We start from the raw sequence: 19,055 nt of genomic DNA on the forward strand, positions 1-19,055 counted from the left end.
TTACTGATGCAAAACAACCTAACTACTTTATTTATCCCACTTTGATTCAAAGAAAAGAAGAACGGTTTATGATTTCAATTACCCACTTATGAATGTGATTTTCCCCCCCCCCAATCCTGTATTTTGTGTTGCTTTTACGAAACATTCAATGGCATCGCGTCCATAATGATCACGGCAGTGACCGGTGAAACCGAGAGGATTGTCTCGCAGGGGAGCGGGGGTTAAAGCTCACCTTGCACCACTGAAACACTCGGTTCCCGTATGACTGGGTTGAAATAAAATGCACCCAGGCAGAGCCTTGAAATGGGCTTCTCTGAAATGGGCTTCTCTGAGAGCTAAAGAAAAAGGTAAAGGGAGCACAGTGTGATGCTTTTTATGATAAATATCTTCAAAGTGTGATTAATGAGAGGAGCGGAATACACGGCAGGGCCTCGTGAAAGCTCAGCTGTGAGATGATCCGCCAATAAAACTCCCCATCCAGGGTGATTCATTTGAGGAACGGAGAATGGCAATCGCATAGACTCTTTGGAGAATTTGGACAAGGCACTGGAAATACACATACATTTGCTCATAACAGATCTTTGGCCTGGGGGAGTGGGGAGAGCTGATCATTTCACTGGCCGCGGTTGAAAAAAAATCGATACATGAATTGTTCATTTTTACTGCCCATTCTGGATTTTGGTACTGTGGAATCGCAACTTCCATTTTTTGGGGGCAATCAGAAATATTCATACTTTGTAAATGTGGAGTATTTGAACATGCATCTGCACCACTGAGATAACCGCAATTCAGTTGGCCTCTGATGACGGATGGATGGTGGGTGGCAAAGGCCGAGTGTCTTCTGAGGTCAATCAGCTCCAAGTTGCTCTCACATCATTGCTGTTCCCCATGGCTGACCATAAAGGCAGGTCTGTCACCTAAAGGCTTTTCTTATTTCAGCCACCAAATAACAGGACCCCAGAGGGAACTATAGGACGACCACAGGAGGGGAAGAAAAACAGCAAGCCATTTCACTCAAGTCGAGCAGACTCACAGCCACAGATTTATTTCAACAGTGCGGATGCGTAGCAGATGATCATTGGACCTCGTTAACAAAGAACAGCCAAAAACATGCCCCCCGCGTTCTTTTTTTAAAAGCTGAGATTTTTGTTTCTGCTGTAAATAGGACAGCAATGCGCTGCACATGGTATGAGGTTAAAGTGCCTGCCTCGACAGGGGACATCCACCCCACTGAGGAATGTATTCAATGTATCTTATCACAGAAACAACAGAATCATCATCACAACTGTGCATTTGTTTTGTTTAAATCAACATCTCAACGACAAACAATTGGTCTTTCACAACATGTCGGTTCTCACAGGATTAAACTGTGCACATGTGGATCATGTAAAGACCCCAACAAATCCATGACATAGTTTATAGATTTTTGAAAGGTGATTCATTTGAGGAATGGCCCCCTTCATGAAGTGAAATACTTCAAAACAGAGTAAACGCTCTACAATGTGCAACTCTTAAAATAGAAACAATCCTTCGTCCCTAGGGTAAAATATTTCCACAGATAGCTTAGCATTGAGCTTCTCACTAAATAAAGCACCAGCAAATCTACTGACGGAGCTCAGCTCCCCTCCCACAGCGAGTCGCGTGACTTTATAACATTCGGTCAGTGTGATTCACAAAGACATATTACATTTACACAACATAGAATGCACTAAGGTTAAGGGTGGTGACTGAGTTACATATTACTATATAAATATCTTAATCCATCTATTATCTTAATCCATCTATTACATATATATTTGTAAGCATACCCTTCTTTGGTTCACAAGTACACTAAAATACCTTTAATATCATTATTCAAAACATTTGGGTAAATATACAGTACTGTTTCAAAATATAAGTAAGGACACATTACAAATGGAATAGATAACTATTTCACACATATACTTTCTTGATATAAATAAAGTGATTTGTCTATTAAATACGCATATTTTGTGTTTTTATAGTCATTGGAACATGTGTTACTGAAAAACTAGGATATATATATATTTGCCACAAAAGCAATGTAACAATACTATACACAATCTTCACAAAATTCATTATCTCTAAAAACGCAGCAACAGAATACAGTACCTGTTACAATGACTGTGTAATATTCCCTCTACTTAATATGAAAGAGGAAGAACAGCCAGGATACAATGCAGTGCTTCATATGGTGCATCTGGCCTAATACTTACATGGACAACACACAGCACCAATAGTCAGTACATTATAATATACTGTATATATCTAGGTATACAGTATATATACAGTATATTACAATACTGTATACATCTATGCCATGAGGTCCTTTGCATTGTGCTCTGTCGCCTACTGAAAAAGATCTCTCAAGGTCACTCAGGATGTGAATATGTATTCTCTTATGTAGGCTATACTGTACAATAGTTACAGTTAAATCTAACAATGGCATAGTCACTGCTAAAAGACAGAACAGACAGGAAACACATGAGACGGACCACAGCTTACCTAAAAAAAGTCCTACAAGCAGCTGAAGTTTCAAAGTCCTACATGATTGGTCAAGAGACAACAGGAATATGAAGCTTGCTGTAGTTCAGGGTCTTTTTCGAGCTAGACATGACAAAGCTGAGACGGAAAGGTCAAAGGGCAACATCCTCCTACTGAGCGTGGCCCTCACAAGTCATGCCCCAGTCTCTCAATCTCATCGGTCAAGAAGTCGATATCTGACCTGGTGGCGGCAGGATTGGAGATGACCATGCGGAAGAAGTTGACCTTGTCTCCCTGAGGCTGGTAGCCCACCATGGTAGTTCCAGACTCCATCATCAACGCCTTGATCTTGGGGGCCACCTGGTTTAGAGACGAGGACAATTCAGAGAAATATACAGTAGGTCAGTGCTGTCTCATGGGAATACAAAATATAGTCTTTATAGACCAAAGCTGACGAGTCCTTACCTTATGCAACCTGTCCCGCCTCTCTTGACCATCGGGCATGTCGCGAATGCCTGGCGGAAGGTACCAGAAGCAGACGTTCGTGTGCTGGGGCTGTGGAAAGAAAACGGAGACAACATTGTTTGTCAGTGTCTTAACTCAATGGATGGTCTGAGGAAGAAGTACCAACCTCAGTAAGAGGCCAAATAAAGAGCTGAGGCTATGTAAGGTACAGATGTTGTATCTTCAGTTGATTAGTCTGTTGTCGCTGATATTCAAATTAGCCTCGTAATTTACATAAATTCACTGAAAACCCACAGTTCTCTTTAAAGTACCAGACAGAATAAATGTCCTACTACTCCGACATCAACAACAGCCATTTTATATATCTTATTAACACAACATCGGGGGCCTCCCGAGTGGCACAGCGGTCTAAGGCACTGCATCGCAGTGCTTGAGGCATCACTATAGACCCAGGTTCGATCCCAGGCTGTTTCGCAGCCAGCCACGACTGGGAGACCCATGAGGCAGCGCACAATTGGCCCAGCGTCGTCCGGGTTAGGGTAGGGTTTGGCCGTCCATGTCCCATTGCGGTCTAGCGACTCCTTGTGGCGGGCCGGGTGCATGCACGCTGACTTCGGTAGCCAGTTGTACGGTGTTTCCTCCGACACATTAGTGCGGCTGGCTTCTGGGTTAAGCGAGCAGTGTGTCAAGAAGCAGTTTGGCAGGGTCGTGTTTCGGAAGATGCATGGCTCTCAACCTTCGCCTCTCTCGAGTCTGAACGGGAGTTGCAGCGACGGGACAAGACTGTAACTACCAATTGGATATCATGAAATTGTGGAGGAAAAGGGGTAAAAAGTACCCAAGAAATTATAATAAAATTACACAACATCAATATTGGTCTCCATAACGACATACAAGTGTATCCAAAATGGAGCCATAGGCTACACCTAAATTATAGCCTACTGTAGCGAATCAAAACTAATTTCCTGTAAGAAATTATCACTTTTCTGAGAATAACCTGCTGCAGGATTATTTTACTCCTGCGACAAAGCCGGTCAAATTTAAGATCCCACATCTGTAAACTCCTAAATCCACAAGGAGTTCAACTGAGGATTCTAAAGCATAGCGCCACCTCAGGCAGGCCTGCCTCACTACATTGTGTTGCTCAGAACCCTTTTTGGCACCTCAGTTAATGACTTCTGACTCATCGGATATCAGATATTTCCAATATCTCTGATGCTTAGGGTAATCCATTGGAAGATATTACTATCTTTGGAAACAGAACAGAGTAGAAAACGCAGTGCAATCAATCTCACCTCTCCCTCGAACACCATCTGATAGCCCTCACGGTCCCTGATTTTAGTATAGAGATAATGCGAGAGGTCCAAGCACTTGTCGATGTGGTGTTCAAACCCTACTGTTCCCTGTTGGAGCGGAAATATACATAGATAGAGAAGGAATATCAAACATTACTCTTTTTTTTTGTTAACTGGTCCAAGATCAGCATCCAAGATCAATCCCTATCACATGCTTAACATAATATAGACAGATTTAGTATTAGAACAAAAGCTTGGGGAGATACGTGCACATACCTTTGCTTTCCACATGAGCCAGAATTTGAAGATATCTACGTGTCGTCCACACTGGATGGCCTTATCCCCCGTGTCGTACGATACATCGTACTGTTTGTCAGGTTGGAAGAGGTAGCCAGCACACATTGAGTTGCAGCCTGATAAAACTCCCTGTAAAGATCAACGGTGTGGTTAAAGGCGAGAGGCAGATACTTAGAGTGCAATGGTGCCTTCAAACTGGGCTGTATTCATAGGTATAGTATGCCAGATCTCTGACTTGTGACCTAACTTGAGTGTTTCACGGCATACGCTAGTAGCGCGCATGCCCCGCCCACCTAAGGATCTGCCTATTTCAGACATCTATTTCCTGTGTTCGAGGGGTGCAAAATCCACTTGTCACTTAAATCTGGCTGGATTGATTGCTTTTTTTTACTCCTGCGACTCTTTCATACTCTTGCTTGTGCCTGTCGTTTTTTCCCGTTAACGTTACGGCCGCCAAAATGTTTGTAATGACCTGTCAAACACACGCTGGTAATGGCTGAAATGGGCTCAATGGAATACAGTGCCTTCAGAAAGTATTCAGACCACTTGACTTTTTCCCCATTTTGTTACTTTACAGCCTTATTCTAAAATGGATTAAATCAAAAAAAATCCTCAGCAATCTACACACAATACCCCATAATGACAAAGCGAAAACAGGTTTTTAGAAGTGTTTGTACATTATTTACATAAGTATTCAGACCCTTTGCTATGAGACTCGAAGTTGAGCTCAGGTGCATCCTGTTTCCAAAAGCTGAACGTAGCAAAGTACAGAGAGATCCTTGATGAAACCTGCTCCAGAGCACTCAGGACCTCAGACTGGGGTGAAGGTTCACCTTCCAACAGGACAATGACCCTAAGCACACAACCAAGACAATGCAGGAGTTGCTTCGGGACAAGTCTCTGAATATCCTTGAGTGGCCCTGCCAGAGCCCTGACTTGAACCCGACGAACATCTCTGGAGAGACCTGAAAATAGCTGTGCAGCAACGCTCCCCATCCAACCTGACAGAGCTTGAGAAGATCTGCAGAGAAGAATGGGAGAAAGTCCCCAAATACAGATGTGCCAAGCTTGTAGCGTCAAACCCAAGAAGACTAGGATTTAATTGCTGCCAAAGGTGCTACAACGTACTGAGTAATGTGATATTTTTATTTTTGTATTTTTATAAATTAGCAAAAATGTCTACAAACCTGTTATTGCTTGGTCATTATGGGGTATTATGTGTAGATTGATGAGGGGAAAAAACAATTGAATCAATTTTAGAATAAGTCTGTAACCTAACAAAATGTGGAAAAAGTCAAGGGGTCTGAATACTTTCCGAAGGCACTGTACATTGGCTTTCCTTTGAATCTATAACAATGCTGAAACTTCGTCGGGGATTTAACACACCATCTTGACACTTACATCACTAGAAAGAGAAGCTAGCTAACTTTATTTTGATGGGTGTTCATTTTTTGTGAAATTGAAAACAGTCATCTTTTAATACAGTTAAATAGAAATGAGATGCGCTGAAATGAAAGCAACTTCCAAAAATGAACACTCGGATTATATGTCTGATCTCGCAAAAAAATGTAAAGTATGTATAGATAGGTGTAATCTAGAGCCAAGCCTGTAGATTTTTTTATCAGAGGGTATCCTGCTATTATAACACTGAATTGTGCAAGAGAACGTGACAATAACAGTAATTAATGAGGCAGTCTAGACAGTGTAGGTGAGTGGCGGTATAGGGTCGACAGAGCAAGTGTTTGGTGGTTTCAGCCCCGTTCCACCCCTTTATGTTAATTTATTCATATATGCAAATACACCCGGTGTATTTATGCAAATGAGGCACATAACATTTTCTTTATTTTAACACGAAATAAAAAATAACTGATGCAATAAGAAAATGTATGTATGCGTGCATTCTAAGAAGAAAAAAAATGAAATTTCACAATAAATTGAATAGCTTGAATTCCCACCAAAATCGCTGAACTCCATCCATTATTTGTCCGTGCTAGTAAAATGTTTTATGTGCTATAAATCTGCCAATATCTGATGGATTATAGAAATTCAAAAAGTTTGAAGTATCTTTATCCATTGTCCAATTGCTGCATTTATTACAATTTCGATGACCGTTGCTAATCATACACCATACGTGAAAACTCATCAGTCAGTAATTGCTCGTACCCTCTCTCTGACCAGAATGGCAGAGCACTGCAGTGGCACACCCATCATCTTGTGAGGGTTCCAGGTGACCGAGTTGGCCCTGTAAACATGGAACACAGGCTGTAAGACAGGCTACAGTCACCAATGTGAGTGTGAGACCATTGTAGGTTGTCAGGGCTGTAGCCTACCTCTCCACGCCACGCAGCTTGTGCCTGTGCTTCCTGGACATCAGTAGGCCTCCTCCCCATGCACCCTGAACAAAAACAACGGTTTGTTTTGAATCCTCAAAAGGATTAGACCTGAAAATGGCTGATATGTTTAAACTAAAGATTAGCCCGCCATGAAAACGTATTTCAATCAACCCTGAAATGATCAATATCACAATAACCTTCCTGTACTTATAGTAGGAAGATGCACTTACATCAACATGTAGCCACATGTTGTATTTCTCGCAGATGTCTGCAATCTCATGGATGGGGTCGAACGCTCCATACACTGTGGAACCAGCTGTAGCATTCACAAACATTGGGACACAACCCTGCAAGCGTAACCCATCAGAATGAATATGGGTTCTTATATTATTGCAGTGAATTGAAACGCTTGCATCCTTCAGTTTCTGTTATCTTTGACTGAAAATAAATTGGTTAGAGCAGAATTCACAGACATTTGACTATTTCTCTTGTCAAGTCTTTGTCACAGCAGAACTGCACACCCATTGCAGAGAGCCTGCTATCACCTCCCTCCTCTCACGGAATTAGCTTCAGGAGACTGTACTTTCGAACTAGTAGCAGTCGGCAAGATAATATTTGAGGAGGCATAAGCACTAACCCTAAAATGAAAGGAGACATATTTTAGTTTTGGAAACAAGTAATGGCCTGACTATTCCGTTAACGACTGGATTCATAAGAATTCCGTTTCAGTGCAGAAACAAACAGAAGTGAATGAATGTCTTCAGGGAGAACGAATCCACAATTTGAAGTTGATTGTCTGACAGTTTGAAACTCACCCGCGCCTTGGCATCGATGACCTTGGCTTCCAAATCAGCGGGAATGACTCTCCCTCTAGAGAAGCAAACAGACAGTCAAAGGGAGGTTTTCATTGGGTTATTTCATACAGTGCAGTGTATTGGACATGCATCCACAAACCTCTCATCTGTGCTCAACAGGATCAGGTTTTCTGTTCCAAAGCCCAGAGCAGCACAGGCTTTCTTTATAGAGTAGTGACTCTGTCAAAACACATGACCATGGCATTAGACTACTAGCCTATCAGCTGAGGGCAGAGATACAGTCAGCTGTACCGTCCAATTGTTTTCATCTGTTTCTATGAGGGCATTTTGTAGCTTTGAATCAGGCATGCCATGAACTCTTTACACAGAATAGACAGGGTCAATCGAGGAGTGACACAATAAGAAACAGTAAGACTTTGTTTTGGTGACATAATACTGTTTCTGAGACTGGAGATATATTGTGATGTGAAAATGCATGTTATACTCAGATGTTATGAGGAGGCTGTATGAGGCTTACATGCTCGGAGGTGAAGAGCACCAGTCTGGGGGCAGCAGTCATGCCTTTGGTCTTGACTTCAGGGAAGAACTTGTAGCGGGCGGTCATCACACTGTACATGTTGGATATCGCTCCACCTGCACAGACGTTGCATACAATCCTTCACTAAACTGCATTCTATTATCTGAAGTTTTGGAAATATTAATCTGTAACAGTTATTCTCATCTCAGATTCCCAAGGCATGGATGAATTGACAACTGTTGATCCACATTGGCTTCACCTGGTGAGAATATCCCATCGCCCTCTCCATCAGGCCAGCCAATGATCTCCCTCATCTTCTTCAGCGTCAGCTGCTCCATGAGCACAAAGACTGGGGCGATCTCATAGGTGAACCTGAAACAGAGCACCTGTCTCCAGTTACCCACTACCAATTAGAAATCCATTCTATCACTGGCCTTGAACTCTCATATTGCCATTTGTTTCTCATATCTACATTGTCTATATTGACATAAGCAGAATCAATGAAGGCAGGTGGAAAAATCCCAGGCTAATGAATCACCATAGTGATAACAGCCAATAATTGTAGCTCATTTTTTAAAAAATTTTGTATTTTTTTTTTACATAATTGGTTTTTAGTTTGTTGTGTTCTTGAATTGTCATTACATAAGTTTCTCATAGTGTTATTTGAGCACTGGCACTTTGAAGCCAGAGAAAGCATGGAACGTGCATACTACTTTCAACGCAGCCACGGTTCAATGATAGCTCTGTCACATTGTGTTAGGGATACCATTCGTTGCAGTGGAATGAGAACGAACATGAATGTCACATCGGTGGAAGTCCATTAAGAGTATGCCACAAAGAGGGAGCTCTTGTCTCTGAGTTAGCAAGAAGAAGAGGCTAGAAATGGGATGTAGCACAATGAGAATGCCGTTATCTTCGTGTCGGAGGGTTGTCTGGAGGCCAGCTTCCACTGAGCTTGTTATGAATGTGTTTTTAATACATACAGTATATTACACTCGAGGCCCGTCTCTCTGAGAGTAATGATGGAAGAATGGTCGTTTCACCTTTACAATAGAAATGATAGGACTACAGTCATGTTGATACAACGCAATCACGATTGCAAAATAAAGGATTGTTTCCATATCATTAGAAGATGTTACAGAATTCCCTCCGGGGTAGTGCGATATCAATGTGGAATTAAATGGATGCCCAACCACAGTAGCTCATCTATCTTCACTATGTACTGACCAATGCTCTCCTAATTACACTGCCTGTCTATTCATGCAATGAAAGTCAATGCATTAGAGGGACAATACAGTGTATCGCACTGTGCCATACACACAGCACATATGTTTTACTTCTCTTGCTGGCATATCCAGTAACAACGTTACAAAAAGAAGGGAAAAAAAGTTAGGAGTTATGTCCCAAATTAATTTTCGCTCGCTCACTCATGTAGACTAATCCTGATGATAGCCCTGTGACATGATTGTCAACCAATTAGTGTCAATCAATAAGTGTAATTAATGATGATGTAGTAATTAGCTAATGCAAATAACAAGTATGTTGGCAGTCAGAGCCCTCTGATTCAATTTGTCTACAGTAGCGTTGCCATGCAGCACACGGGCTAACACTCTCACCAGAACACTCTTCAGCACCACATCAATGAGCTTGACAAACTAAAGACTCTTCAAAACAGTGGGGGAAATCCTTTGGAGATTGCAATAAATAGAAAGTGAAATCAGGAGAGGGTTGAAACCTTTTATTATGCCAGGGGCCAGGCAAAAAAACGAATGAATCCTTGACATGAAGAGCCTCAGCCTGGGTGGTAAGCTTGTATTTATGTGCCTTTTTTAAATAGGAATGAAAACACCATGACCACACAGAAGACTGGCTCTTACCACGCATAAATGCTATGTTTCATCAGTGCTTAGGCGACAACATTTTTCGTATTGTGTTTTTGTTTGTTTTGTTATGATGGTTTTACAAATGCCCTGACGGGTTTGAGGCTGACATCATAGACAAATCAACATGTTACAGTAGGTGATACACTCTGGCCAGTGCCTTAAATGACTCGGCAGCCTCAGCTGATAATCTGTGTGTACCGGTCAACGATAGCCAATGTTCAATGAAGCATCAACGTTTTTATCTTGGACAAGTCCCTGGACACCTGGTGTATCATAACTCTGTCTCTTCCAGATTGCCTTTCCCACGGAAAAAAAGCAATATCACTAAGTCGGTTGTTCACATTTCCGCAGCAGATCTCAAGGGAGAATCTCATTCTGTTGTGGTACCGTTATCTCTGATCCAAAAGAGTGTTACATAAAACAACCGCCCTATGTAAGATTCAATTGCTAATCGATATGCAATTAAATGTTCCTGCAGGGCTGTATTATCTGACTACAGCCACAGTGTTTGTCAACAACAATAATACAGCAACCAACAGATTACTAATTCCCATCTCTCCTCTTCATGCTTGCCATGTCACATTTGACTCGCCTAAGTGGCGGCTTGGAGAGCATCCTCAGGAGCATCGTCCTTCATTTAGAAGCTCATCAAAGGGCCCCAATTATGTCACTTCTACTGATCTTCATCTTCGACCAGAATCTTCCAAGGCCATTTAAAAAAAATGATAGGAAATGTCATGTTTCTTCAGTGCCAGACTTACATTCACCCAAAGGAAACCCACTCACTGCTAAATTAGATATATCAACCTCTTATCACCATCCCAGCCTAAACTGAGAGCTATGTTGGGTCACTCTAACTAAGATCATTGGTTTAGGCAAATTGTTCACGTGACATTTTGCACAAAATCAAGAGGACTTTAATAACTGATATACTGTACAGATATTTACAATATTTCAGGATCCTGTGACTTTTGATAATAAACATATTTAAATGTATCATAAATGTGTAATAACTAAGGGAAATAAAGACCACTCACATGTTAGTGTTTGCGGTGGAGGTGAGCCATTCTCCTGCTAACCCAATGATGTCTAAACCAGTGGAGAGCTGATTGAAAAACCTGGGGTGGCCTAGGAGGAAGACAACACCATTTGTCTTCAATACAATTCTCATGAAAGTTTCATCATTTAACTATGGGATTATCTGTAATCATGAAACCACATTGTAGACAAATGGGAGATGTTGATTACGCTGAGGGTTAGCACTGCTTCCTGCCTCCTCTGTCTTCTCTGTCCTCACCTGTTCTCACGCCATACTTCAGGGTATCCCTGCAGTCCACCAGGATCTGCTCCAGAGACTCAGGCTGGTCGGACAGCTCCAGGTTGAAGCCCTCCATGCCCTCCAGCAGCTGGTGGGGGTGGTGGAAGTCCAGGACCTTGGTGGATCTGTCGAAGGTCTTCCGGACGTAGTTTGTGAGAATATCCACCACCTCCAACAAGAACTGCATGGTTGGCTCCTCTCCATTTTTGGCTGGTAATAAATCTAGCGTGAGAAATCGATATTTTCAGTTTATCTTGTTTTCAAAAAAATAAATCAATTCCTTTTGTTGGCATCCTTCATCACTTAAGTGTGTTTGAAGAGGTCACTTTCATAATCTTCTGTAGAATTTGTCATGACTTCATTCTACTTTTCAACTCATAGATAATGTATTTTAGTTTCTTCTCTAAAGTTGGTATAAATTGTATCAATTAGAAAGTCATTTTTTAGCAACAAATGAATTACAATTTTTGCTATTTGTCCAGTGAGTGTCCCTGAGTAACCTAGGCTATTTTTCAGCCACTTACAATTTGACCTAGAAGGTGATTATGGTCAAACAAATGGTGAATATTAATTTTGAATAGACATATTCAGTTTCAATGACCAACAGCCTAATCATTTCAGTGTTTTTGTATTATTTTTCTCAATATGTGTTTTAAAAATTTCCCCTGAACTGTGATATGTGTATGTTATCTATTGTGTCCTTAATGTCATGAAATATCACTAAATCGAAAGAAATCACTGAGATTTAGACAGATGATAAAGATTTGGTAAATCAGTATTTTCAAATCAGATCAAATCAGGCTAATCTTCGCATCAGTAAGATAATTAACGTTTTCAAGTTGACTCATTTTCCATGTATTGTAAAACAACTGCACACAACGAACATTAACAAGATCCCCACACAAGTTTGATCATTCTGATTGATAGGCCTATATTTCCCATAATGGAAATAACTCGGCCAATTACCTCTAGCAAACAGATTGGAAAAGTCGGTCTCCGTGCGTCTGAAACGGGAATCCCTGTCGCTGTTATCAAGCAGGTCCTTAGACGATCTTTCCTTGAAGGAACTAATCTTCTCCTCGAGGTTATTGTTCTTCTGCAAAAATCCTAAATTGTTGCAAGGGGCAGAGGATTCAAATGAGGGATTACTATCATCACCCCCTATCCCAAACATTTTGATGACACCCTTTTTTTTTTTACACAAAACACATGCCTAAACTACTCTCACTGGTGGAACTGACAATGCTGTGACGGAGGCTAGTTTTGAGGTAGCCTAATTCCCACCCTGTCCGTGGAAGCCTATTTGTGGGAGGAACAGTCAGTGGGAGGTTGAGCCCCGTGACATCAGCACGAAAATCCAGCCAAGCAAAAACAAATATCCGTAATTTAGTGTATGTACATTCGTATGAAGTCCCTCGGAGAGATTCCACTTCAGTAAGCAGGGAAGAGCACACAATGAACCGATGTCGTTAAAGCCCGAAGGCAGATCTAATAGTTGGACTGGGCAGTGATGATATATTGGGACATTTTATAGCCTATCTGCTCATAGGCCCGTGGAGAACACCACATTAACTCAAATCTTATTTAGCCCTACCAATTTCTCCCAAACCTAATCTGATTTCTAGATTGGCCCTTCTAAAAATAACACATTTTCCAAATCTCCTGCGTAGATTATTAATTATAAAAAAATCCTTCAATGTGATCTTATTTTACTATAAATAACGCAATATTTCAGATAATTTATCTAGCCCTATAAGATGTGAAAACCATTTATATGCCATAGCTCACACCCTTTGGAGTAATAAATAAAAGTACATAAAAGTATATCAAAAGATTAAAGTTGGTTTTATTTCATTTGAATTCATTTTATTTCGTTTATATCATGTAATAATATCATACATTTTATTATTTCACTTTCAAAAAAGGAGATGTTAAGACTAAACAAGCTTGCTTCTGTCTCACGTGAAGTCATATAAAACCAACATAAAACCAACAATTCACTTGGTCAAGCAAAACGGAATGTTCATGAGGTTTTTAGACCAATATCACTGCACTTAAAAAACAGAGATGAAAAGTGGCAATAGGCCTTTAACCGGATAGTGAATCAGATAAAACCAAAACGTAACAATTGCGTCAACATCCGCATTAAAACATCAAACATGCATTAGGCCCAGACTCTTGGGCATTGATTGGCCCTGATGGAACAATAACTGACTCAACGCTTGGCCATATCAGATAAGGCATGTTGCTTCCACTTAATCGGTTCGTATTGTGGAGCAGAAGACTGACTTGACAGCGCTATCTCTGTTAAACAGAACCTTGACGAATTACGATTTCAGGCGCGTCTCGTTCATCTTTTCTCTTCAGATGAGCTCTCGTGATAAGGACCGATACCAAACCATTCCACCAAATAGGCTATACCTTTAATGAATGACACCCGCTCAGTTATAAAACTATAGGCTACCGAGATACATTAAGACAAAGACAAAGGTATGGCCAAGCAAATATAAAGACAGTGGCCTACCATACTAGTTGATTAGGCCTACTACAATTCATGTAGTAAAATCCACTGTATATGTTCATGTTTATTCGAAATTAACCCCCAAAATTGAAGGGGTTTCGGATAACCTAGTTAGTTGGCTAATTGTGTATTCCAAGGTCATTACACATCGGCAAAGGAAGGACTATATTTCTCAAGTACGCCATGGGAGGGCGCAAGAGTACGATTGTATTAGGGCCTACGAATTCAAAAAATGTACTAGCTGGGAAACAAAACAGACACTCACATTGAAAACAAAACATATGCAAGACTGAAGACAGCTCATATCGCATTTTTAGACGCCAACGTAGACCTTTAGATTTATTTCTGGACCAACAGCTAGGCCTGTGGTCTCTGCAGGTTTTCAAACTGCTGTTCATATTCATAAAGAAATAGGTTTGTCACTATAAATTCCGTGGTAATAATCATTATGGACATAATCATCCTTTCATCGTGAAAACCCACTCATGCGACAAGGGAAAACAGAAAGGGGCAGAAGCCCGTAACCACAGCCACCCAGTCTGCAGTCTTTGTGTTTCAGACCAACGTAGCCCATATTCCTCAGATATGAGAATGGTCTGCTTGCCCAGCGTTGAATAACATAAAATATGCAACATAGTCTGCATATGTTAGCCTATGATCTTTATTTCTCGAGAAAAACTTAGGACCAATATAGTCTAAACATGAACATTAAATACATGACATGAAAATAGCGAACTTACCACATATCTTCATTCCCAATTTTCTAGTACATCCATGGGCAACTCCACACCAAGCGTCATAGCCTAAAATAGTTTTGGAAAACTATTGAGAGGGCCTCTACATTAGGCCTCAAGGGCATTATTTCTGCTAAAATAATTACAAACGCAAAGCGATGGATGGGGAAATGTTGATGAAACAGCAGTCTAGGTCTAGGAATGGACGAATTTTGTTAGAGGCCAGTGAAAGGGACAAGGGGCAGACAGCTCCACACAGATTCACAGAATTCCGGACCAGAATCTACGCCAAGGTTTCACTCATGAAAGAAAATACAAAGGCAACAGAAAGATCTGAAATATGACGTGTATATTGCCAAATAGCCTAACTGAGCCAATTATGAGCGGAATAGGCTTGGGATCCACGTAGGTGATTCGGGTTTTCACGTCAATCATGCATTGATGTCAATAGAGACACAGACAAAAAGAAAGTTCCACGTTTCTGCATGTAATACTGGCATGACACCAGTCTAATGGTTTTGGAAAACCAACAAGCGACCAAGCAAGCACAGTTTGGCAAGCAAATCCAGCATTGACTAAATCCCTTGAGAAAAACGGAGGGGCAGTTTTTCTATATGAATACATCTGATCTGACTTCATTTTAAATTGCGTAGCTTAATCGTTTACCTTTGCAAATGCACAATTTACACTGGGGTGTTGTCAATATCAAATCAGAGCTTTATGATTGTGTGTAGGCCTAAGACAAATATGCCATTTATGGCAAACTTTGCGACAAAATTGGAATGTGATTGGATGACTAATTGGGCTATATATGATGTGTTTTTCATCAATAACTCTTGGATAATGAAGAGTATTGAGGTAGAGCGGTTGCCTGCTTACATCTCTACATCCTGGGCTACATCGCCCTCAGCTGATGGGGGTTACAATAAGGCGTTTGAACACACGCTATTAGGGCCAATTTAAGCCCAGTTTATACCTGGTGCTAACATGAGTCCTTTGTCCTGATCTTGTATACATTCTGATTGTGCCCACATTTCCAGAAACGTGTCTACACATGGTATTAAAATGTGTCCGTTATCTGCCCACTGTGTCTACATTGTAACGAGATTTCCTGGTCCGTTCCTTTACGCAAATTATGCTAAATAATGATTTAAATGGTTTCTATGTCCAGATCTGTCTACACTTGTAAGATATTCGGACACAATGCGTGCATGACTCCCGCCGGAGGTGGGCAGGATTATCTGATCACGATCAGATCCCAGTGTGTCTTTTCATTGTCTACACCTGTCTAAAAATGTGGGCACAACAATCAGAATGGGAAAAGATCAAGGCAAAGGAAGCAAGTTAGAACCAGGTATAAACGGGTCTTTAGTGTGGCTACAATTAACCCTACTTTGCGCATAATTACCCCCTAAACATCACTCACTCTCACTTTTCAACCAGGGCGGAAGAAATCCACAGAACAAAATAGAACCTACTCCTTTCTGAAATGCAATAGTAATCTAATAAAAGCTTAATAAATAATAATAGTAATAGACAAATAACATAATAATAATTAAAGTAGGCTGTAATATTATTTCGAAAGATAAAGCTAAATTCTATGGCGATTTTCGTCTTTATCAATACCGACAGTTCGGGTTTTTAGTTTTGACAGCAAGATTCGTGTTTTTAGTTTTGACAGCAAGATTCGTCTATCAAGCATGAAGCCGGGAGGTCCGCTGCGCATGCAATGCTGCGGTGATTTGTTGGGTGGCATTTAGAATGGTAGTGTACAGTTATTTTCCTCCATAGAAATGATTAATGGCATTGCTCACAAAGTAAATAGCACAATTGAAATAGCGTTTTATTTGTGATGGACCTACTTGTGCCTGGTGGTCGTAAATTTGTCGAGTTGGGATCCGGTTCCCCGCCAGAGGAGGAAGGTGCAGACGCCGCCATCACCCCTAAAATACAGTACAAAAGTCCTCACTTCCAAAGCGTCAATTTCTGTGAAACCGCTCTTATTTTATCCAAGATGAAAAGTCACATGAACTGTATGGAGATGAGAAAGGATAGCTGTCGGAGACATACAACATAGGCTATAGATAATCACATGCCGAACTATTTGAAATGTATCGATAGGATATTTTAAGATCGATCCGTCATACAAACGCTGACAGAAAACCACAGCTGCGAATAAGCAAGGGTCTGGACACGACAGACGAAACCCCGAAGACAACGTCTGGCAGCCAGGGTAGAATTATTCAACAGGTTGGTTGAGGCTGAACATATATTATTTTCTCCTGAATCAATACAGATTTGAAAGTCAAAACCTATGGCAAAATAACTTGTTGGCTATAAACACAATGCATTTCATTAGGCTTGATCAAATCAACCATAGCCCATCGACAAAGATGCTAATGAATCCTCACCAATCGATTCCATTTCATAACCTGGACTACAGTCAATGTGGATAATGAGGCATCACAGCAAGTGTCTTTGATTTCAGAGAGGTTGATATTTATCTGCCTTTGATGCATAGGACTTGATGAAAAGTTTAAGCCTAAAAAATAATTCAAACATTGAATTAGCCTTGATAATTCATGATCAACTAAATGCCACAACAGCTCATCTGGCGATTTATCATATAGGCAAGTTAGCCGTCAAACCTCCGATAAATAAAGTATTCATTTGATAAACAATGACCAAAAATTGCCTATGTCAACAGAATTGATTGACAAACAGGATAGTGACACCTCAATTAAGGCGATGATTTGTAAATAACGAGGACCCTGATCCAGGTCAACGTCAATTCAAGAAAAACCCATGCCCATACAATAATAAACCATCCGTCATAGCTCGATTGTAGTTTAATGTAGTTGAATACAGACACAACAGATTTAATTCAAACCATGAATAACTTCAGCAAACAGACATACATTAACATGAAAAGCATGTATTGTTCTCTGTAGGTACTTTACAAAACCATGTGAAAGAATTGAAAACACCTGTTAGAGCATCTCAAACGTCAATTTATCATAAAGCATTCAATGAACAAATAAGATTTAGCCCGCTCTTGTAAAATAATAATCCCCTGTTAAAAAGCAGCTTACCGTGCTCAGGATGGGTACAGGTGACCCAAGTAGAGTCCAAAAAAGAAACTATACGAGGACGATCAAATAAAGTCCTTTGGCAACGCAAACGTCTGGTGCGCTTTTGACACTAAGAAACACAGGGTTTTGAATATCTATTGTCTACAAAATCCCATCCACGGTGACCTTTTAGGTGAAGTACGTTTGATTTGCTGATATTTAGAGCGTGCACTGCCTATTTATTCGTTACTACGCACGCATGATTCACACCAATACCTCCTCTGGTGCTGCATATTTCCACCCAATATCGAACAGATCCGCTTTGTCTGCAAATGTACACTGAATCGTGTCGCTTTCAGCTATAACGTGACTTTTGGGAAGTGCTTGATTGGCTTTGAAGCTATATACCTCGATTTGGAATCCTGGTCACGAACATGGACTTGGGAAGTTTGATCCTATGAGCAGAGCAACACATTACGCCCATAAGGGATGAAGGGATGAAGGGGGGGTTGTCTTTGCCTTGTTCTTGAGAAATCCGAGCAGCAGGTAACCATAATCAAAATACCCATCTCCTTCTAGGTTATTGTTGAGTTTTTTCTGTAACAGGTCAGGGAGCCTAGCGGTTAAGAGCGTTGGGCCAGTAACTGAAAGGTCGCTGGTTCGAAACCCCGAGCCGACTAAGTGAAAAATCTGTTGATATGCCCTTGAGCAAGGAATTTAACCCTAATTGTCTCTCTGGATAAGAGCGTCTTCTAAATGATTGGAACGTTAGGATTAGGATGTTTTGTTGAAATCTCAGTATGCAAGGCTTCATCTGTTCCTCTATAGCCCTCAAACTCAACTCTACTTAAAAGCGAGTTCCACTGCGTTTTTTCATTGTTCCTCTCTAGTCAGGGCCTGACTTAGACCTGGGACACTAGGTGTGTGCAATTCATTATCAGGTAGAAGAGAAAACCAGCAGGCTCCAGACCTCGTGGGTTAAGAGTTGAATACCCCTGCTCTATAGGCTACAAGCAATATGTTATCAATAATAACATTTACAGACAATTAATGGATTTTCAAGATGACTGCGCAATATTTATCTTTCCTTTTTTAGCAGCAAAATGGAGAAATTCAAAGTCAGTGTGTAAGGGTTGTAATGAAATCCACAAGGTGGCAGTAAGGAATCATCAATGATTCCTCCCAGAACTCCACACAAGTGAAGTGTGCAATTCCGTAAATACTTCACGAAGCTAATAATAAACCGAGGCATTAATCAGATTTGCTACATCATACCATACCAAAGCTACACGGGTTGGAACAAG

The 19,055-nt window shown here is 40.8% G+C and overlaps 1 protein-coding gene across 2 annotated transcripts; it reads right to left on the reverse strand.

The window, feature by feature from the left end:
- Window positions 1-1,014: 1,014 nt before the first annotated feature.
- Window positions 1,015-18,305, reverse strand: LOC115156028 (glutamate decarboxylase 1-like). Of its 2 annotated transcripts, XM_029703221.1 has the most exons (17): window positions 17,773-18,305; window positions 16,543-16,623; window positions 14,687-14,749; window positions 12,392-12,532; window positions 11,405-11,647; window positions 11,145-11,235; window positions 8,484-8,596; window positions 8,225-8,340; window positions 7,847-7,926; window positions 7,708-7,762; window positions 7,123-7,239; window positions 6,890-6,954; window positions 6,723-6,801; window positions 4,539-4,688; window positions 4,263-4,370; window positions 2,968-3,057; window positions 1,015-2,862 (listed from the first exon to the last, which is right to left on the reverse strand). In XM_029703221.1, the coding sequence occupies exons 2-17, from the start codon at window positions 16,616-16,618 to the stop codon at window positions 2,689-2,691; spliced, it is 1,761 nt and encodes a 586-aa protein (XP_029559081.1). In that variant the 5' UTR covers window positions 16,619-16,623; window positions 17,773-18,305; the 3' UTR covers window positions 1,015-2,688. The 2 variants fall into 2 exon arrangements, with proteins under 2 accessions (XP_029559081.1, XP_029559082.1); XM_029703222.1 differs by lacking the exon at window positions 14,687-14,749.
- Window positions 18,306-19,055: the final 750 nt, after the last annotated feature.

Source organism: Salmo trutta, chromosome 20 (assembly GCF_901001165.1).
Source record: "Salmo trutta chromosome 20, fSalTru1.1, whole genome shotgun sequence".
Classification (NCBI taxonomy): Eukaryota; Metazoa; Chordata; class Actinopteri; order Salmoniformes; family Salmonidae; genus Salmo; species Salmo trutta.